We start from the raw sequence: 20,684 nt of genomic DNA, 5'->3' as shown, positions 1-20,684 counted from the left end.
GGCAATGGCGTGCTCTTATTGGCTAGCCAAGCGGGCCACATCCGTTCCCTGTAAGCTCATGAGTCGACCAGTTAATTGTAGCTGGGGAGAGTTCAGGAGCGTGTTGGGCTTTAAAACAGGACCCCATCGGTATTGGTAAGCGTTGTGACAACGAGGGAGAGGAGGGCAAGGTGACCGGCTTTGACTAACTGCGCAGTTGTACTGGTAAGGCTGGGGTGTGAGCTTCCTTTTAAAGCTGGAGATGGCGTTGGCATTTTTATCTCCCCCATCCTAGCGCCTTGGTTCTGCCCACCGTGCGGACTTTGAGGAACGTTGGGTGATCCCATTTCTGGGTTGCGGGTGTGTGGCACTTGGTCCCTTGGGCGATGGGTGGAGCCATGGTCTAGAGAGGAACTGGGTCTTTGGTCCATCCGGTCTCCAGTACCTGGGTCCGTAGAGTTCTGGTGCACTGCTCCGTATCTCTTTCATCTTTTAGCACGCAGTGTTGTTGTGCTCTTCCAGCTACTAGTGCAGTTAGGTAGGTGGTGGTGGTGGGGTCAAATGAGCACACGCAGTAGGGTGGTGCATGGTTACTGGATATCCAAATTGAAATGTTCAACGGGTCTGTCCTTCAGTACTGTCTTGTCAGTTTCTAGGTCTGGTCAGCAACCCACTATGCCGCTCCCTGTTGCGCTGCAGACCCGCTTGGCGAAGAGGGGCATCCTCAAACATCTGGAGCCGGGTGAGAAAACTAAAAGCAGATGCATGTGCCAGTGTTAACGGACGTTCTGTTATTCTATTCTTTATTCCACCCTGTTCTCCGCCCCCTCCCACCCCCGTCGAATCAAGGTGCATGCAAAGTAAGTGCTCTGCCATCTTCTGCAGCCCAAGCGTGCACACCTCCTCCCCCCAACCCCCCCCCCCGTACGGCTGGGGTCAGGCCAAAGCTCTATTATTGAAGTCTATCTCCTTGACAGGCGCCTTGGTTTTGATACTTGATTTCTTGCATGGCCTGGCAGGCATCTCATTGTCAGTATAATTTTCTGGTCTCCATTACGCCTTCGTGGTTGGTAGGTACTGTGTGAAGTGTAAGGCTGGAAGGATAGACTTACTTTAATTCATGAATCAAGTGGGCACAGCGGCGGGTACAAATAGTCTCAGCTCCTAAGGAGGCTGGGCTACAAACATGGCTTGAGCCCAGGAGGTCAAGGCCAGACATGGCAATTTGGCAAGACCCAGTCTTCAGAAAATAAAGCTAAGTGTGGTGGCATTCATCTGTAATCCCAGCATGGCGTGTGTGTGTGTGTGTGTGTGTGTGTGTGTGTGTATCAGAAAATAATGCCGGGCGGTGGTGGTGCACGCCTTTAATCCCAGCGCTTGGGAGGCAGAGGCTGGTGGATTTCTGAGTTTGAGAGTTTGAGGCTAGCCTGGTCTACAGAGTGAGTTCCAGGACAGCCAGGGCTACACAGAGAAACCCTGTCTCGAACCCCCCCCCCCCCAAAAAAAAAGAAAGAAAGAAAAAGAAAATAACTAAAATAAATCCATGGCTGCATGGTATTTAACTAATTAATGCTTGAGACATGGTCTCACCGTAGTTCTGGCAGGCCATTGTGTAGATCAGGCTGGCTTTGAATTCACAGAAATCTGCCTGGCTCTGCCTCCCCAATGCTAGGATTAAAGGGTGTGCACTACCATACCAGGCCAGTATTTATTTAATAAAAATGACACCTGATATAACCTGCAGTCTCCTATGTGTCAAATACAGTGACAAGGTGTTGATGCTCTATGGTTTAACTCAGCAGAGGTACTTTGGTGATGGGCATCGTAACCTATTAACATTTATTTGAGCTGCCTAAGTGCCTGGCACATATGATATGCTAACAGTCAAGAACGATTATCTGTCAGTTAGATTTACTGTATTACTAGCTGCTAATTACACATTATTGTCAATAGTAATAAAATGGGACATGAGTTTTGACCTATATGGTGTGCTAGGCACTGGAAAGTACGTCATATTAGTGTATGGATAACTGACATCTATTTTTTTTTTTTTTTTTTTTTTTTGGTTTTTCGAGACAGGATTTCTCTGTGTAGTCCTCGCTGTCCTGGAACTCACTCTGTAGACCAGGCTGGCCTCGAACTCAGAAATCCGCCTGTCTCTGCCTCCCAAGTGCTGGGATTAAAGGCGTGCGCCACCACCGCCCGGCAACTGACATCTATTACAAGACTACTTTGTGCCAGACTTAGACTTTGTGTCTAGTAGTGCGAATAATGAACATTGACAGTTGTCTTCTTGGTGGTGTTAGGATATGAATCCAGGGTTTCAGGCAAACCCCCGTATCATTAGTGTTTCTTTTAAATCTTTTGAGTACTGAGCCCACTGCTGATAGGGTTTATTTTATTAGCAATATGGACAATCATACCTGACATTTCTTTTGGTGTCACTATGATGCTGCGGGCACATGCATTTTACTGTTAATTATACTCAGGGATGAAATCTCTCGGTATTACTGATTATGGGCTTACTGATTGCCGGGCACTGGGCTGATAATAGATACCATCTTTATTCTACCATTACTAGATGTCTGCTGCAGGCAGACTTGCTGTATATCAGCCCCAAGGACTAGATTCCGAGCACTAGTTAGATGAATTCCTTGCTGTCCAATATATATGAGTCAGAAAACCATCGCAGTTTGGAAGATGGATAGATTAGATGTTATTTTAGGCAAACTCCCTGCTGTTCCAACCCATTTCATTGAAATAGGTTGGGATAACACAACACCACATAGCATCTGAACTCAGGAATTGATTGGCTGTTAAATTTTTGAAGATTATCAACTCTGAGCACATGCTTCTGTGTCTTCCCTGCACGGTGGTGTAGATGCAAGTGGTCAGTCATGTCTCCAAAGCCTGAGAATAGGAGAAGAAACCCCCATCACCACTATTGGGTAATTAAACTGCTTTTCTCCTTCCTCATTCTTCCAGAACCAGAGGAAGAGATTATTGCTGAAGACTATGATGATGATCCTGTTGACTATGAGGCCACCCGAATAGAGGGTCTGCCACCGAGCTGGTACAAAGTGTTTGACCCTTCTTGGTGAGCCTACCAACATGAGGTGGGAGGGACAGCTGGTTTTGCCCTTCCTGTGCTTTCTCATATTGTGGGTCGAGAGGGAAGAGATCTGCATGTGGGACCATGAAGATCTGGGCACAGGTTGAGGAGACATGGTATAAGGGACATCTGAGCTGACACTCCCGTCCCTCTCACTGCCCACAGTGGACTCCCTTACTATTGGAATGTGGAAACAGACCTCGTGTCCTGGCTCTCACCACATGATCCTAACTTTGTCGTTAGCAAATCTGCCAAGAAACTCAGGAACAGTAATGCAGGTGAGTTGGCAAATGCAGGGATGTTTTAGTGATTCTTGCAGTCTCGGAGAGAGGCTGAAGAGACCATATGTGTAAGAGAGGGGCTTCAGGACTTGTGTATTACCATAGATGCTGAGGACAAGTCGGACCGGAATCTTGAAAAGGTGGACAGAAATCATGAGAAGGCAGATCGTAATCACGAGAAGCCAGACAGAAGCCATGAGAAGGCAGACCGAAACCACGAGAAGTCTGACCGAGAACGAGAGCGGAACTATGACAAAGTGGACAGAGAGAGAGATCGGGACAGAGAACGGGAGCGGGCATTTGACAAAGCAGACCGGGAAGAGGGCAAAGACCGGCGCCACCATCGCAGAGAGGAACTGGCTCCTTACCCCAAGAACAAGAAAGGTAAGCACAGCAGTTTGGGACTTAGATGAGTCAAGTGAGGTACCGGGGCACAGAATGTCTAGTTCATGCCTAAACTTGGGCTTCTGAAGGGTGCTGTGGGCCATGGTAGCCAGTGGTAATACTGCTTCCTATGAGGAGGGGTTTCTTGGGTCTCAAATGAAGAACTTATCCTGCTACTTATTTCTATAGCAACGAGCCGGAAAGATGAAGAATTAGACCCCATGGACCCCAGCTCATACTCAGATGCACCCCGGTAAGTGAAACCTTTGGCAGTCTGTTTCAGGATCGCCACCATGCCTGTACATAGTACCTTTCTCTTTTGTCTCTTCCCATGCTTTAATCTTGGGTAGTTAAGGGACGCCCACTGCACCCTTTTGCTGTACTCTAATTCTCTATTGTCTCCAGGGGCACATGGTCAACAGGACTCCCCAAGAGGAATGAGGCCAAGACAGGGGCTGACACCACAGCAGCTGGGCCCCTCTTCCAGCAACGCCCATACCCTTCTCCAGGGGCTGTGCTTCGAGCCAATGCAGAAGCTTCCCGAACCAAACAGCAGGACTGAATCTTTGTTCCCTGTGGCTGTGGCAGTTTGCATTTCTGTGTTTCTTCCTTGTGGCTCTGGGATAGGAGCCATGGCTTCTACATGCTGAATAATTATTCCACCAGTGAGCTACACTCCCAGCCCCCTTGGTGTTGTTTATAAACAGCCAGCTCTTGGTGTTGTTTAATAAAAGCTTTTTGGTTTTGTGTGGAACATATCCATGAGGCTTGAGTGCTTCCTGTCTGTCTTCATTCTTTCCAGGCTTTCCAACCCAGTCTCACAAGGTGCAAAACACATTTTATTTGCAGAAACTCACCTAAGAAATACTGTAAAGGTAGCAGGAGCTGAGGTGGACCCATTAACAGAGGTTAGTCATGTCAGCCCTATGTGGGGGCGGGAGGGGGTGGGGACAAGGAGCTCCCATGTCTACCTCACCTAACCCCTAATACTGATAAGAGTTTAGTCCCAGCTGGGCCAGGGCAAGAAGGGAGAACGAAGGCAGGCCAGCATCTTCCGTTCCAGCAGCTACGACCCCTTCACCTTGGTGAGCAACCTGTGGAGAAAATGGGAAGGAAAGAGAAACACAGAAAGCTGGGGTGGGCTGCTGGGCAGGTTGCCTGAGCAAGCGAGGGTGGCTGGTAGTATGCTAGTAGTCACGAGTTAGTAATGGTGCTTAAGTGGAGAGAGCAGGCCCCTGGGTCAGAGAGCTACACGTGGACTAAATAAATACATCATCTTTATTTGGCATTGGGTATCCTGACATTTGTTCATTACAGTTCCTTAAAAAACAAACCAAAAAAAATCAGAACAAATTAATCAAAAATAAAGATCCAGTGGCCCTATTTACATATAGCGAAGACAGCCCAGGCACCTGCCATGTGTGCACTTACGCGTGCGTGCACACATCCACACACAGCCACACGCGAGTGCACACACACACACACACACACACACACATACACACACACATCTGGGATACAGTGAAGGAGTTAATAAGCTTTGGGGAGTGCAGGGGTGCAGGTTCCATGTTTCATCAATTCTGACACCCACCATGAAATCAGGGTGTTTTTAAACGGCCAATGGAGCTGCAAGAGTAGGATTGGCAGCTTTAGTTTTCCGTTCTGGATGTTTCTGAAGATCATCCTTTGCCTGTCTCTTCAATTACACGAGATGCAGCCACTTCAAGGACCTCCCCTCCCCATTTTCCCAACACTCTGGATCATGGATCTGATTATATCACAAATCCCCAAATGATTGGAAAGCAAATGACACTTATTGCCCCCTCCCCAAGATGAGCTGATTGGAAATTGTCAGCTTGTGCCTCTCTCCTGGTTCTGGGCACTTACAACAGGCTGATTGATCTTCTCTGTAGCAGGGAAACTGCCCCAAAGCCACATCAGAGACCAAGCTGCTGTCATGATCCAGGGTGATGGTGCAGGAGAGAAGGCCTCATACAATAGCAAATGGAACCCCACGAGTAGTCATTAGTCGTTACTGGAGAGCCGCAGGGCTTTTGTCCAGTCTGCAGGATGGCTGAGATGAACTGTCCCAGGCATGTGAGACAGGACATCTCCAGCAGAGGGTCGTGGGGGAAAGGCCTGGAATAGCAGTACCCTAACCCTGTTCCCAAAGAGGTTAGCCCGAGGCAGAGGAAGCAGCTCTGAAAAGCTCTTCCAGGAGAGGGGAGTCCATCTATCAAGGAGCGTTCATGTGACATTCAACCTTACTTCCATATCCCTCTAGAAGTATGGGAGAAAAAAACCCTCCAACCCCACAAGAAGAGTCAGGCCCTGGCAACAACTTTGGACCTGCAGAATCCCAACCCCCTCCAACCCAACACCCTGCCCTGTTCCCCCCCAACCCAGCAGCAGTTCTCACTTCACCAGCACTGACTTTGGCAGAAAGGGCTCCGTGATGAGTTCTCCTCGAGAAGACAGCTGTGGTGGGGGTGGCTGCCCAGGAGGCTGCTGGTGAATGCAGGGCCCAGAGGCAGAGGCTGAGGCAGAGGCAGAGGCTTTGACTGCACCTCGGGGAAGGCTGTAGAGGTAGACGGCACCAATGACGAGCCCAGCGCCCAGGGCAAATAATGGGTCCAGGTGGAAGCCAAAGAGGCGAATGGAGGCAACAGTGGACAACACAATGGACAGGGAGGTGGCAAAACCCTTGAGGATGTTGTCAGCATATTTGACAACAACAGCCACCAGGAGCCCACCGAAGGCTTGGTTTAGTACTACACCCCAGACAGCAGGCGTGTACCCGAAGAAGAAGCCTTGGCTGGCAACAGCAGTGCCCTCAGCCCACCAGAGCCCCACCAAGCCCAACGCTGTGCCAAAGAGGCCGAGCTGGAGGTTCCGCAGCCACACAGAACCTGAGCTGCCTTTGAGGATCTTCTCAAAGTAGACACCAGCGAAGCCTGAGGAGAGACAGGAGGCCACAACGGCTGCTAAGCCTGCCCCTGGGTTCTGATCCAGGGGCCGTGGGCCACTCCCACCAGCTTGCTGTGCCTGGACAATGGCAACACCAGTGAAGAGCAGCAGCAGAGAGGCCCACTGCAGGCGTGAGAGGCTGCGATTCAACATGAGCACAGAGAACAGTGCTGTGGTCAGGATCTTCAGCTGATATGTCACCTGCAAGTTGCATGTGAAAGGCACTGAGGGCTGGTTCCAACTCCCAGAAAGTGCAAGGGGGTTGGGACAGCACCCATTGTGGGCCTTTGGGAATGATGAAAAGGATAAAGTGGGGTACATGAAAATAAAACAAACTAGCCACTAACCACTGACTAACCTGAGGCTAACCCTTCCACATGACTAAGGGATATAGTTCAATTGGTGAAGGCCTCACATAGCACACACAGACTTCTAGGTTCCATGCCCAGGACCATATAACCCAGGCACAGTGGCATACACCTGTAATCCCAGCCCTTGGGAAATGGAAGCAGGAGGATCAGAAATTCAAAGTCATCCTTGGTTATATAAGGACAAATCACTTGTCCCTCCTGAGACCTGGCATCATCTCTGTAAAATAAGGCTAGTGTATATAAAACACCTCCAAGTAGGTGATGAATAAATAAAGCTTTGTGATAAGGAAAGTCTTCATATAAATGACAACCATAACAAAGCTGGAACATAGTCACAGATGTATGTGTCCAGCACGCATCTGAGCACGGTATCGGGATTTGTACATTTAACCTTTACAGCTATTATGGAACTGTACACCACTATAATCTGCAGTTCACTGATGAGAAAGCTAGGCATGGTGGCACATGACTGAAATCACAGCATTTAGGAGTTAAACCATAAGTTCAAGGCCAGACTGACCCACATAGCAAGAGCCTGTCTCCAAAAACAAACAAACAAAAATAAAAGCTGAAGATAGAGTTTTGCTGGTAGTTTTGCTTAGCAAACTTTAGGTCAGTCCCTAGTGCCTCATAAACAAGACACAGTGCCACATACGTCTAACCCCAACACTTGAGAGGTTGAGGCAGAGGACCACAGATGAGTTCATCATCTGGTACATAACAAGTTCATGGCCAGCCTGGGTTACATGAGACCCTGTCTCAAAGGAAGCAAAATGAAATAAAAAAAGATAAGCAAATAAAGGCACAGAAAGGCAAGTGACTGTTCCCTAAATCCCTGAGCCTGAAAGATGTGTGCTGGGATTTCAATGCAGGCAACCCTGTTGTAGCACATAGGTATTTATTTGTTTGTTTTTTAAGACAGGGGTTCTATGTGTAGTCCTGGGTATCCTGGAACTCTGACCTCAAACTCACAGAGATCTGCTTGCCTCTGCCTCCCCAGAGTGCTGGGACTAAAGTCACATGCCACCACACCTGGCTTAGCGTCTAGGCTCTTTAATCAACCTCATATGAATACAAGACTAGCCACAAATGCCTCAGACTTATCAATAAGCATTCAAGGACTCTTTCCAGGAAGTTCTTTCTTTTCTTTGAGATAAGATTTCTTTCGTTAATCTATATATTATTTATATATTATATACACTCAAAATATACAGAGATAATGCATATGGCCACCCCCGCCCACTTATGTATGGGTGTTTTGCTTACATGGATGTCTGTGCATCACATGCATGCCTAGTGCCTTTGGAGGGAAAGATCCTCTGAGAATGGAGCTACAGATGGTTGTGAGCCGCCATGTGGGTGCTGGGAATCAAACCCGGTTCCCGTAGAAGAGCAGCCACTGTTCTTAACTGTTGAATCCCAAGAATCAGTTTCTTTCTGTAGTCCAATCTGTTTTTGAACCCCAAGTCCTTCTGTTTCAGCCTCCTGAGTACTGGATTTGCAGGTATATGCCAACATGTTTGGCCCCAGGTATATTTTCAGTTATCTAAGCATCTCTCTTTTCAGTTTCGACACATAAACAAACCAAATTTAAGGGAGTTCCAAGACCATTCTGAAAGTGACATAGTACCTGTTCTTTGCAGGCTGCCTCCCTCCTTCCATCTATTGCCCCCCTTGTCTCCTAGATCCCCAGCGGCTATGCCAAGCTGGAGGCTCACCTGGAAAGTGGCAGCTGGCAGGTTGGTGATGGCAACATACTGGAGGTTATTCTGCAAGGTATAGATGAGAGAGGGCACGGCGAGCTTGAGTGTGTCCACATATTGTACCAGGACAGCTTCATGGAGGAAGAGGACCAGGTGCTTCACATTACCTAGGTGGGAGGAGGCTCTGCTGAAGGTGGGGACCAGGCATGGCTCCTCTGTCCACCTCCCAGTCTCAACCTCCACCACCACCAAAAGATGCTCCCCTCTTCCTCTTGCACTTTCTCCTACAGTATAACAATGCCAAAACTCTCTCTGAGCTGGGCATGTTGATGTGAGCCTTTTATTCCAGCGTTCAGGAGGCAGAGGCAGGTGGATCTTTGGTAGTTTGAGGCCAGCCTTCTTTACATACTGAATTCCAGGATAGCCAGCCCTAATGAGTAAGACCTTGCCTTCTTAAACAAAAGCCTTTTGTTTGTTTTGTTTTGGTTTTTCGAGACAGGGTTTCTCTGTGTAGCCCTGGCTGTCCTGGAACTCACTCTGTAGACCAGGCTAGCCTCGAACTCAGAAATCCACCTGCCTCTGCCTCTCAAGTGCTGAGACTAAAGGCGTGCGCCACCACTGCCCGGCAAACAAAAGCCTTTGTGATACTCGACTTACTGCAAAAAGGAATGCAGATATAGTTCAGTGCTGGGGTGCTTGCCTAACAGATGTGTGCCCCCAGGTTCTACCCCAACACTGTAAGAAAAGAAAACTAATGGTCACAAAACTATGAATGCATTCCACCATACTTGCTAATCAACTACAGTTAGTTCATCATACCTTCCTGACACTGAACAAACATATGTATACAATGAAATAATCACCAAGTACTTAGAACGGTGTGACACAGAAGGAAGATTCTAGACTTGTTTGTGGTTTTACCTAAGGCCTGACACACCACTGAGTTATATACATCCAGAATAAGTCTTTTACACATCCTATGTCCTTAACGGTCCATTTCTCACCCAAACATCTTTCTTCTCAGTCCTAGATACATTAAGAAGCAAAAGAGTCTCTCTGTGGAGCCTGGGCTGGTACACATGGAAGACAGAGGCTGATGTTGGACATCTTTGCTATCACTATCTTAAGCTTTATTTTTATGTAAATGAGTTTACACATGTATGTGTACATGAATGACTGTGTACTACATGTGTGTCTCACCCAAAGAGGCTGGAAGAGGATGTCAGGTCCCCTGGAACTGGGGCTACAAATGTGAGCCACCATGTGGATGCTGGCCACAAACTGGCTCCTCTGGAAGAGCAGCCGCCAATGCTTTTAACAGTTGAATCATCTCTCAAGCCCTACCTTATTTTGTTTTTTAAGGTTTAAAAAATATGTGCATATATGTGTCTGAATACATGTGTGAGCAGTGCTTGTACAGACCGGATGTATTGGATGCCCCTGGAACTGGAGTTATAGGTGGTTGTGGGCCACGTGGTAGAGGTACTAGGAACTGAATTCAGCCTCTAGAAGAGCAGACTGCACTCTTACCTACTGAGCCACCGCTCCAACTTTCTCCACCTTTTCTTTCCTTTTCCTCCTCCTCTTCTTCCTCCTCCTCCTTCTTCTCTCTCTCTCTCTCTGAGACAGGTTTCTCTGAAGGTAGCACTGGCTGTCCTAGAACTAGCTCTGTACTCCGCCTGCCTCTGCTTCCCAAGTGCTAGGATCAAAGGCATGCACCATCACCCATCACTGCCTGGCTCCACCTTTTGTTTGCAACAGGCCTGGATCTTTCAGCTAGACTGGCTGGTCAGTGAGCCCACAGGACCAGCAGTCCCCAATCACCTGCCAGTCCACTATCTCCCTGTCCCTGAACTCACAAAGATGAGCTCAGATTAGATGCATGCCGCCATGCCTGGTGCTGATGAGGGTTCTGAGCTTAAACCAGATCCTCACTCATGTACAGCAAGCATTTTACACTTGAAGCCATCTTCCCAGCCAGTACTGGTGTGTGTGTGTGCGTGTGCAAGATGGGATTGAACCTACAACCCTGAACAAGATAGGCAAGTGCTCTATAGTCGAGCTACATTTCCAGTACTTTGTGTTTGTGTGATGCATGTGTGTGAGAGTGGGCATGCACATCCCATGGTGCACGTGTGGAAGTCAAAGGACAATGTAGAGGCTGAAGTGAATTTCTCTCCATCCATCACAGGCTCTGATAGATAACGCTCAGGTTCTCAGGCTGGCATGGCAAGAGCTTTTATCTGCTGAGCTATCTTACCCATGCTATGTTTTCTTTTGAGACTGGGTCTTACAAAGTTGACTAGTCTAGGGTTGAACTTAGGATTTTCCTGCCTCAGCTTCTCAGGTAGCCAGGATTACAGGCCTGCAGGTCTGGCTTTGCTTTTTCTGTCCTTTGGTGGCTTTGGGGAATTTTTCTTTGTTTTATTTTGAACCTGGGTCTTGCTTCAGTCCAGGAACTTAGGTTCCTTCTGCCTCCCATGTGCTAGACTTTCAGGTTTGAACCACCACACCCAACTTTATGGTTTATTTATTTTTCCATGTATGATTTCTTATTATATGTTTTTGAGATAGAATTCCAGATAGTTCAGGCTGTCCCTGAATTTATTTTGTAGCCAAAGATGACCTTGAACTGCTGATTCTTCTGTCTCAGATTATAGGGATTCATCATAACTGGTTTATGAGGTGGTGGCTATCAAAGCCAGAGCTTTATACATGCTAGGCAAGCACTCTGTCATTGAGCCACACCCCTAACTCTAGGCAGTATCCTTTCAGTTACTTACTGCTTACCTCTTCTTGTTTTCAAATGGAGCATTGAAATGTTGCTCAAGATAACCTTGAGTTTATAGAATTAACAGATCCTCTGCAGAAGCATGTTGAACAGCTGCAGTTACAAATGCGTGACGGGGGGGGGGGGATGAGGGGAGGTGTGAATCTTTAATCCCAGCACTTGGGAGGCAGAGGCAGACAGATCCTTATGAATTCGAGGCCAGCCTGGTCTACAGAGTGAGTTCCAGGACAGCCCGGGCTACACAGACAAACCCTGTCTCGAAAAACAAACAAAAAAAAAGTGCACAACACTATACCCAAATGGTTCTATAAAGGTGCAGATATGTAAAAGATATATAGATTAGCCGTGAGCAGTTAGCCACGGATGTGGTTTGATGACAGCGTGACCAAGAGCTGATAATTGTCAACCTGAATAATGGATAGAGGCACATTTTTACTATTTCACTATTCTTTGAGTGTGTGTGTGTGTGTGTGTGTGTGTGAGAGAGAGAGAGAGAGAGAGAGAGAGAGAGAGAGAGAGAGAGTTCTCTATATTACAAAGTTTCTCTCTCTCTTTTTTTTGAGATAATCACATGTAGCCGAGGCTAAACTTGAACTTGTTATCTTGAGCTCCCGATCTTCATGCTGTCATTAAAATCTTTGAATGAGCAAGAGTCTTCTGTTGCCTGTGGGCAGCCTATCTCACTACTGTAGTTCTCAGGCATAAGGAATATACAAGTGGGCATGCAACTTCACACAGCTGCAGCGGCCAGGAAGCTTAGATGCTTACATACTCCCCAAGCGTTTTCAGACACACCACTATACTCGCCCAGCAAACCGTCCAGGTGTGTTTACACACTTAACTTAGGGAGTCCCACCAACCATCCCATTTGTGACTCATACCCCTCTTTTGTGCGAAGAGCAGCAGGAGACAGGTGAGACCTTTGAGCACTTCAGCCATGACCACAGCAGTGGTGGCAAAGAAGCGGTCCCCAGGCAGTGTGCGAGCATAGCGGATGCTGAGGATGAGGGAGGCATTCTGTACCACCAGCACAGCTAAGGATATATACTTGAGGCGCCGGTGAGCTGCAGGGAGTGGAAGGAACATAGGGGAAGGATAGAGTCAGAAGCTGGGGTATGGTCACCCACCTCAATCCTCTTTTCTCAATCAAAAAACCTTCTGGCCCTTGGGACTTCCTCTGTCTGCACATCCTGACCCAATGAGAGTCTGAGCTATATCTGTTTCCACACCATCAGCTTATGGTGGTGGTGGGGGGGGGCAAGACAGGGTGAAGTGGGCCCCAGTCTGACTAGCTCTTAATCTGAAACCCTTAGTGTGAGGAAATGACCAGGGCAAGCTCTGGACACTCATCTTTGCTGCTTCTCCCTCTGGGGGGAAGCCACTCTTTCTCGGACAGCAGTCCCCATAGTTATTGAATACTTACAGCATGCCTATCACTGTACTAAGGGATTGACATGGATTCTTCACATTACTTGATTTCTGAAGGTACTAGGAAAAAGTCTGTTTTGTGGATGCGCAAATTGAGGCTTTCTATGAAGTAATGTTTCTCCTTGCAGAACTGTCCCATAAATGAAATAATGTTGTAACATAATAAAACGACAATTGCTTAAGATGTTCACCTCCTCAGGTTTGTTCTACTTTTCCATCTCATATAATTACCACAATAGTCTGATTCCTTTAATTACATATGGAAATACTTCCCTACTGCATATGGTCCGTCCTCCCTCTGCTGTATGCCTTCCTCCCCGCCAATGAATTATTCTTTGTTCTACCCACACTCACAATGAGCTCTCTGCCATACAGAAGCACCTGGCACCTTCAGAATGTTCTTTCTGACCTATAAGGAAGGAACCCTCCCACCTCAACACAAATAGAACTGTCTCCATTTGGAAGGAACATCCCCAGAACATTCTCCCCACGTAATGAAGGACAGCTTCATGCTCAAAATGGATCCACTAGTCATACAAGGATGTGCCCCACCCTGACAATTTATAAGGTCCCTTTATAAGGAAGGAGCCACCACCCTAAGAGTCGTATCTCCCTTCTATAAGGAAAAACTCTCACCCCACAATCATCTCTCCCTTCTACAATTAAAGATTACCACCCCACTTCCGAACATTCTCAATGTTCTTAGCCTCCTCAAAAGGAAATTCCCCACACATTCACAATGGTCTTTATTTGCGAATCCAGGACCCCAGCCAGTCACCCACAGAATGACCGATTCCTACCCGCAACATACAATGGTCCACTCTCTTCCTTTTTCCCACCACGCACGCACACATTAACACGTAGGTCCGTTCTCACGAGATGAGCTGTCACTTCAGTCTAGGTTCATTCCACCCTCAAGAATTCCGACCTCCGCCCAGCCAACGCCTCTACTTCAGGCTACCTCACCCGCTGTAGCGGATCCAGGTTCCAACGCGCCCGCGGACACAGCCCCTGTCCCGGCAGCAGCGGTAGAACCGCCAACCCCAACCGCTGCCATGTTGGCATCTGCCCGTCCCGTCCCCTCGGCAACAGCAGGCTACTTCCGTATCCATCACGTCCGTTTCCGGACCTCCGGTGTGGGGGCGGGGCATTAGCCGGGACGGGGGGCGGGGCGTCGGGAGGGAGGTGCTCTTAGCCCGTTCCCAGCTTGATTCTAAAATGGTGGTTTCGGGTTCCCAGATTCCAGCAAAAAAAAAAAGGAGAGCAAGGGCGCCGCAGATCGTCTCCCACAGCCTTTACGTAGGCCTTATTTGCACACTCGTGACCGTAGACCAGGCCCCCATCTTTCGTTCGCACGCCTCACTGACCCCGACTGTCCATAACCACCTGTCCTAACAGCCCCATGGTTTCATTGGTTCCGTTGTTCCGCCATCTCGGCTTCTTATTGGAAACCCCAGATAGCACCACCCTTCTCGCGTCAGAATCAGTTCTAGTCCCTTCCCAGCCAGGTCCTGCCCTCTAAGGGCCAGAGGCCAACTGAGAGGAACGGGACGTTCGAGAAGGCGGGACTAGTGAACCAGAGCGGACAGGGATTGTGACCATTAGAAGGGAATGAGGGGCAGATGGCAGGACAGTAGTCAGGATTAGAGAAACTAAAGGAGGTGAGTTGAGGAAGATGCAAAGGAGAAGCGTGAAAGGTAGAGACAAAATTAAATGGTTAAAAGCTAGACAGAGAGTGCTAGAAAGATTCTAGTTGGAGCCTGAGATTTAACCCGAAATTTCTGTGCAAGCAAATCCTAGTACTCCAAGTTTGGGGAAAGAATGGGACTCAAAAAAGACCCTACCCAAAACAAACAAAAAAATCAGTCAGACAAGCCCCGCTGTGTTTTTCCCCCCCCACCTCGAGATTTTTCTCCCGCTACTTCCTAAATTCAGGATCTAGTAGATGCTCCACTAATGCCTACCTATATAAATGGCCATCAACTTGCGACTTCATTATTTATTAAATAGGTTTCCACACATGGCTTTTTAAATAATCCAGGCAGGGGGGAGAAGGGACAGGAGGGCACACTGGTGGCTCTCCATCTCCAGTACGCAATTATTTACATTTCAACCACTGGACAATCCTGGCTCAGGAGGAGGCAGCAAAAGTTGGAGAGGGGGGACCCCAGGAGAACAACAGTAAGACTTATTTCCTCCATCTCATCCCCCCAAAACCACCCATCCCATCCTAGTCTCTGGTGGTGTCCGGTGATGTCCATCTCCCATTCCTTCCCAAATTATGGAAGTAAGGTTCTTCTCACCAGAATAAGAGCACTTGGGATAACAGTAGGGTCCCCTCACCAAACAAAGAAAAAAAAAACAAAAAGAAAAAAAGCACTAGGATACTAATTAATTAATGGGGCATTACCTCCCAGAATAATCATTTCTGGGCTAAGGCAGGCAAGCAGCAACTGAATGAGATCCCAGGGTAAGTAAGGCCCTTTTGCTAAAGAGCAGCTGGGGGTGGGGTGGGGTGGGGCGGGGTAATTTTAAGGAAAGCACCCTTGCCCAAGTGAGAGCATTTGAACTAAGTGTCTACGTTTGTGGTGGTAGTATAGGAGGTGCCAGTGTAGGGACTACAATGTAGAATAAGAATCTTAGGGCTCTGAAGGGAAGGAATCCAACCAAATAAACATCCTTAACAGAACAAGAAACAAGTAACTCCCCCTCCCAAACTAGGGACCACAGGTTCTGGGAGGAGAGTTCCTTCCCAGAATTGGGATAGGAACTGGGCAGACTTGGCTATCATCTTCTGACCCCTGATCCCTATTCCCTGACCTTAGTAATACTGGATTTTTAACAACCTGTATAACCAGGTCAACAGATGTCCATCTATCCCTGTAGCATGACCATGGGATTCCAACCAGAGAGCTTGGCTGAGTCTAGGGAAGCAGGGACCAGGGCAAGGGGGTAGGGCTTCCTTTGGAGGGGTTGATGGGTTTTTCTTCAGCTGGTGTTTGCATCCAGGGGTCCAGCAGAATCTCCTCCAGTGAGGGTCGGGAGCAGGGTTTAGGGGCCAGGCACCGGCGGATTAGGGCACAGCAATCTGTAGGGTCAAGAAGCACAAGGGAGATTAGCAGTCAGCAAGGGGTACCCAGACCTGGGAAGAATGAAGCCAGCTGGGCTGGAGTGAGTGACAGCCCTCACCTGGGGAGACATGAGCAGGGAAGTGGAGCTCAGCCTCGAGAATCTCCTGGTCTCTCTCAAAGGGAATGTCCCCACAGACCATGTCATAGAGTAGGACACCTAGTGACCAGACGGTAGCTGGAAGGGCATGGTACTGGTGTCGTGAGATCCACTCCGGAGGGCTATACACCCTTGTCCCTGCACACAAGCCAAGGATTGGATTAGATTTTCATCTGGCGATGCCTTTCCTCAACCCCTGTGTCCCTACAAGTCCAAACTGTAAACTCAAAGGAGGGTATCCACTGGCTAGAGCAGTTGCATTTCAACTTTAACAGCAGAGTCCTGTTAGCAGCAAAACAGCTTTAAAGGGATACTTCAAAATTAACAGTAAGATCATTTCACCAAAACCAAACCAAAACCAAACCAAAACCCCAGCAACAAAACCCAATCCTACTCCCCCCCCACTGAAAAAATAAAAGCCCAGAAGGTTAAGAAACTCTTATAAGATGAATTTTATTGGCAATCTAGGCTTGAGAATATAGTGTTAGGAATGAAGAACCTTAAAGTCTATGACATGAGTCAAATGTTACAAGGATAATCTAATAATGCTAAAGCTCAAAAGCCAGAAGAATTAATGATTAAAACCAGCCCTCCCACCATAAACTGTAAGCCTTACCATCGAAGTCCGTGTACGGTTCATCATGGAGCAGGGCACCAGAACCAAAATCAATGAGTTTAATAGAACCCCGGCACAGGTCTATCAGGATGTTCTCATCCTTGATGTCACGATGGACAACTCCACGGGCGTGGCAGTGCTGGACAGCTGCCACCACTTGGGTAAAGAAGCTGCGGCTACAGCTTTCACCCAGCGGCCCCTTCTCTGTGATGTAGTCGAAGAGATCCTGGGCAGGCATAGGCCGCTCAAGGACCAGCATGAAGCCTTCTGGTGTCTCAAACCAGTCAAGCAGGCGTATCACACCTGGATGGCCATTGCCTTCACCCACTTTCCACAGCAGTGCTACCTCAAGTGGGCAGGTGACTGAGTCTGACTGGAGGGTGGAAAGTAAAAAGAAAGAAGAAGGCAAGGGTTAAGTCTGTAGCCCTGCTGTCAACATTGTAAAGTTTATTTTCAAAGGACTGATTTTGGTTGGGGTCCCCTTCCTAGACTCTAGTACCCTCTTAAAGGTTCAAGTCCACTGGAGAGTGAAATGAACAGAGACCCCACACATCTGACATGTAGAAGGTCAGTAGATTATTTAGATAAATTGAAGTGTTCTCATCTGTTTTGAGGGAGAGGGAGTTTGAGACAGGATCTCTACATAGACCAGGCTGGACTGGAACTCAAGAGAGCCACCTGCCTCTACCTGCAGTGGATTAAAGTGTGCACCACCGTGCCTGGCCTTCAAAGTGTTTTCTAATGTAAGTCCTTTGTAATTTTACCTATCTTGCTCGTAAAGATCCACATCAGGACAGTTTTTATGCATGCTAGATACTCAATTGTAAATGGAAGTACTTTACAGCAAAGAGGGGCTAGCACGGAACTAGATACTATTAAATTAATATTATTAATACATTAAATACTATTATTGTATAAGTGTTGTCAGGTTTTTTCACTAGCATATCTCAAGGATCAATAGTCCTTAGTAACAGAGAACTCACGACGTTAAGACAGAGAGAGCAGTTAGCAGAAGGGATCTAGCATATAATGAATTCTAAAAAATGATGTCGTATTTTGCAAAGTGCCTATAAATTAAACCACTGCAGAGGTGTCCTCTGGTTTTTAAATTTTCTGCCTCGTGTTTGAGACAGAATCTTGCCATGTAGCCCAAGCTGGCCTCAAATTCACTGAAATCCTAGTGACTCGGCCTCTTGACTGTTGGGATTACAGGTGTGCGCCATCAATCTTGGCTTTCATTTGTCCAAAACAGCTTACACTGATTAATTGCAACGACCGGGCACAGAGTAAACATTTACCAAATGCTGTCTTGTCAGTCAAACTTATCAACCAGCAAAAGTCAATAACGGGCCCTGCCCCAGACCCGAACAGGCAGCAACGGCCTAGAGTCTTGTTGCCTCAGGTGGGGTCCTTTACAGGCCCACCAACTTGCACAGCCTCAGACAGGTTTTCTCACGAGAGACGCAAAATCGGCTACTGCGCAGGCTCACCCCCCCCCCTCAGTTCACGGGCCGGCACAGACTACCTGAAGGGCCCGCCAGGGGGAGCTCTCTTACCTACAATTTGCCCAGACCCGCCCTGATGTCCGTTAGCGTTCTCGGGGTGGCAGGAGAGAAGCAGCCAGCATCACCATGACAACCAGTGACCTAGGCCCCTCCTTCCCCACCAGCATGTCCTGTGAACAGCCCCCAAAGCAATATTTGGAAGAAGGATGAGAAAGGAGAGTTTGAGAGAATTCAGGGCTCTGGGGGAATTGCGGTGAAATCAGAACTATCACACGAAGCCAGGAATCACAGGCTGGTGAGGTTCTCACGGTTTCAGGGCCCAGGGAGTCATGTGTCCCCTAGAAAAAAGCAGTGGGTGCGTTCCGTGATGGAGTCTATGGGTCATGACGTACACCAAAGACACTCACCACGGTGGACCAGCCTAGCACACGGTTCCGGGAGATTACTTTGATGGCCACCTAGAAAAAAGGCTGAGATGAAGGGGCAGCAGGTGATCCCAGACTCTTCCCAATCTAGACCCTCTTCCCAATTCCAGTCTCTCTACCCGTAATCCTAGTTCCCATACATATCACACCCATCGGAGCTCGGATGCCCATCCAACACTTAAGTCCCCAGAAGCAAGTTCACCTAACATTTTTACGCCTGGGCTCTTGTTAGAAAAGCATCAAGACCCCCTGAAATCCAGCATGGAGTTGTAGATATTTTTTTTCCTTTTGCGTTCTCGCTCTCTCACTGTCTCCCTACATGCTCCCCCCTTCCGTCGCGATGTTGGGTATTGAACTCAGTGCTTGTGAATGGTGGACAAATAATCTACCACTGACCCACATCCCCAGATTCGAATTCTAAGTTTTTTGACGTCGCAAGCCCTCCTCCATCATCCTAGCCATCTCCAGGACACAACTCTGTATCTGGATTGTTGTTCTCACGACTCCACACTTAACACCTACTTTTAAAACATCCCCATCTCAGACACACACGCTCACGCACCACAATTTCATGGATCTTGGGGTCCAGTCCTGAAGATCTACCCCCTCCCTAGTAGAAACCGCCAGTCTTCTAGAATTCTTCCCCTGAATCCTGCCCACCCCCATACCCACCTGGACTGCAGACACACGCGCACTCACACTCACAGCAGCCTTGCTCCTTATGATTCTACTACACATTTGCAGGCGCAGACTCCCCACTGGAGCTACTGGCATCCCAGTCCCCGGAACCCCACCACCACCCTTCGCCAAAACACCTGACCCTCCCAAAACCCCTTGTAGGGGATACCTGACGTCTATCCGTGACGCGGTGTCCCGCGAAGACGGTGCCAAAGCCTCCCTTACCCAGGAGGGGGCCAAGTCGGTATTCGGCCTCGAAAGCTGCCCGATCCTTGCCTCCTACGCAAGCGGAGGCGAGGAAGTCAGGGTGGCGGTGTACTCTGATTCCCAACCGTGACTCGCCCCCACACCAGCACCCATCATTCCAGTCCACCCAACCTGCTTGTGACAGAGGCTGCGCTCACCTGGAGGCTGCGTGGGGGTCACAGGGGGCGAAGGAAGCCCCTGCAGAGGCTTGGTCAACATGGAGGAGGTGCTGCGTATATTGAGCCCGCTGAATCCGCTGAGCCCGCAGGGCGTGGATGCCCGGGGCAGAGCGGCCGGAGAGCCAGGGCTGGGGGGCGCCAGGGTGGAAGGCAGGGAATCTGGTGGCCCGGAAGCGCCTGCAGACGGCGCAGCGTTAAGATTCGTCGCGCGCGCCAGCCCCAACGCTACTGAGCCGGGGCACGCGCCTCCCGGGAGAGTCGCCCTGCGCGACAGACCCGCCCACCTGGCTTTGATCAATCCGGACGCGGCACCTGCTGTACCCCAGCCAATCCGAGCCAGTCCTTATTTGCATACCACCCTCAACGTTTCAAGTGCCCCTTATGCAAAATACATGCCAGGTTCTTCCGCGGAGGCAGGGCCTGTATGCAAATGTGAAGGGTACGCGCGCGTGCGCGCACACATAGGCAGACAGACAGACACACGCACAGACACACACACACACATATACACACACAGAGAGACACGCATGCTCGAACAGGTTCTGGGAATCCCTTTGCGACAACTGCGTTTGTTTTGGTTGTTGGTGTGGTGGGGTGTGTGTACACACTTTAAAAAAAAAAGCGCAGCCTCTTTTCCTAGGACGCAGGTTTGCTGCCGCCATCGCCTTTGCTGCCTTGGGATCAGTGAGGAGACAACGACAAACCAGCTTTTAAGAATCAGAGCCTGGAACTAGACAGTATCCTCTCACGGGTGTTTCTCACCCAACAACAGAAGGCAGCCTTTGCTTCAA

General features: G+C 48.7%; 3 protein-coding genes and 1 long non-coding RNA gene across 7 annotated transcripts; 1 reads left to right on the top strand and 3 right to left on the bottom strand.

The window, feature by feature from the left end:
* Positions 1–63: 63 nt before the first annotated feature.
* On the top strand, positions 64–4,514 carry Pqbp1 (polyglutamine binding protein 1). Of its 4 annotated transcripts, none has more exons than XM_028770812.1 (7): positions 64–204; positions 636–721; positions 2,965–3,076; positions 3,257–3,369; positions 3,478–3,756; positions 3,946–4,009; positions 4,162–4,514. In XM_028770812.1, exons 2-7 carry the CDS (start codon positions 655–657, stop codon positions 4,316–4,318), a joined length of 792 nt encoding a protein of 263 aa, XP_028626645.1. In that variant the 5' UTR covers positions 64–204; positions 636–654; the 3' UTR covers positions 4,319–4,514. The 4 variants fall into 4 exon arrangements, with proteins under 4 accessions (XP_028626645.1, XP_028626642.1, XP_028626644.1 ...); XM_028770809.1 differs by having other exon boundaries at positions 629–721; XM_028770811.1 differs by lacking the exon at positions 64–204 and adding an exon at positions 333–517.
* Positions 4,515–4,544: 30 nt separating this feature from the next.
* On the bottom strand, positions 4,545–14,174 carry Slc35a2 (solute carrier family 35 member A2). The gene is made up of 5 exons (XM_028770808.1): positions 13,983–14,174; positions 12,470–12,652; positions 8,813–8,964; positions 6,191–6,924; positions 4,545–4,850 (listed from the first exon to the last, which is right to left on the bottom strand). The coding sequence occupies exons 1-5, from the start codon at positions 14,071–14,073 to the stop codon at positions 4,823–4,825; spliced, it is 1,188 nt and encodes a 395-aa protein (XP_028626641.1). The 5' UTR covers positions 14,074–14,174; the 3' UTR covers positions 4,545–4,822.
* LOC114624047 lies at positions 5,016–6,133 on the bottom strand. The gene is made up of 2 exons (XR_003711881.1): positions 5,644–6,133; positions 5,016–5,382 (listed from the first exon to the last, which is right to left on the bottom strand). It is a non-coding gene; the product is annotated as an uncharacterized LOC114624047 (long non-coding RNA).
* An 826-nt stretch (positions 14,175–15,000) lies between the features above and the next one.
* On the bottom strand, positions 15,001–20,106 carry Pim2 (Pim-2 proto-oncogene, serine/threonine kinase). Its single transcript, XM_028770824.1, has 6 exons — positions 19,873–20,106; positions 19,638–19,747; positions 18,773–18,823; positions 16,861–17,233; positions 16,206–16,382; positions 15,001–16,104 (listed from the first exon to the last, which is right to left on the bottom strand). Exons 1-6 carry the CDS (start codon positions 19,931–19,933, stop codon positions 15,941–15,943), a joined length of 936 nt encoding a protein of 311 aa, XP_028626657.1. The 5' UTR covers positions 19,934–20,106; the 3' UTR covers positions 15,001–15,940.
* Between the last annotated feature and the right edge of the window lie 578 nt (positions 20,107–20,684).

Source organism: Grammomys surdaster, unplaced genomic scaffold (genome assembly GCF_004785775.1).
Source record: "Grammomys surdaster isolate TR1022 unplaced genomic scaffold, NIH_TR_1.0 204, whole genome shotgun sequence".
NCBI classification, from domain to species: Eukaryota; Metazoa; Chordata; class Mammalia; order Rodentia; family Muridae; genus Grammomys; species Grammomys surdaster.
This window is presented reverse-complemented; position numbering and strand designations above follow the sequence as displayed.

Excerpts from the sequence above, each read along its gene's own strand:
- Pqbp1 (XM_028770812.1), top strand. The coding sequence starts at position 655 with ATGCCGCTCCCTGTTGCGCTGCAGACCCGCTTGGCGAAGAGGGGCATC. Across the intron at positions 3,077-3,256 it reads AAAGTGTTTGACCCTTCTTG|TGGACTCCCTTACTATTGGA; the intron begins GTGAGCCTACCA and ends CACTGCCCACAG. Across the intron at positions 3,757-3,945 it reads TTACCCCAAGAACAAGAAAG|CAACGAGCCGGAAAGATGAA; the intron begins GTAAGCACAGCA and ends TTATTTCTATAG.
- Slc35a2 (XM_028770808.1), bottom strand. The coding sequence starts at position 14,073 with ATGGCAGCGGTTGGGGTTGGCGGTTCTACCGCTGCTGCCGGGACAGGG. Across the intron at positions 6,925-8,812 it reads TGCCAGCTGCCACTTTCCAG|GTGACATATCAGCTGAAGAT; the intron begins GTGAGCCTCCAG and ends TGCAACTTGCAG. Across the intron at positions 4,851-6,190 it reads ACGGAGCCCTTTCTGCCAAA|GTTGCTCACCAAGGTGAAGG; the intron begins GTCAGTGCTGGT and ends TTTTCTCCACAG.
- Pim2 (XM_028770824.1), bottom strand. The coding sequence starts at position 19,933 with ATGTTGACCAAGCCTCTGCAGGGGCTTCCTTCGCCCCCTGTGACCCCC. Across the intron at positions 18,824-19,637 it reads GCGTCACGGATAGACGTCAG|GTGGCCATCAAAGTAATCTC; the intron begins GTATCCCCTACA and ends CCTTTTTTCTAG. Across the intron at positions 17,234-18,772 it reads TGCTAGGCTGGTCCACCGTG|TCAGACTCAGTCACCTGCCC; the intron begins GTGAGTGTCTTT and ends TCCACCCTCCAG.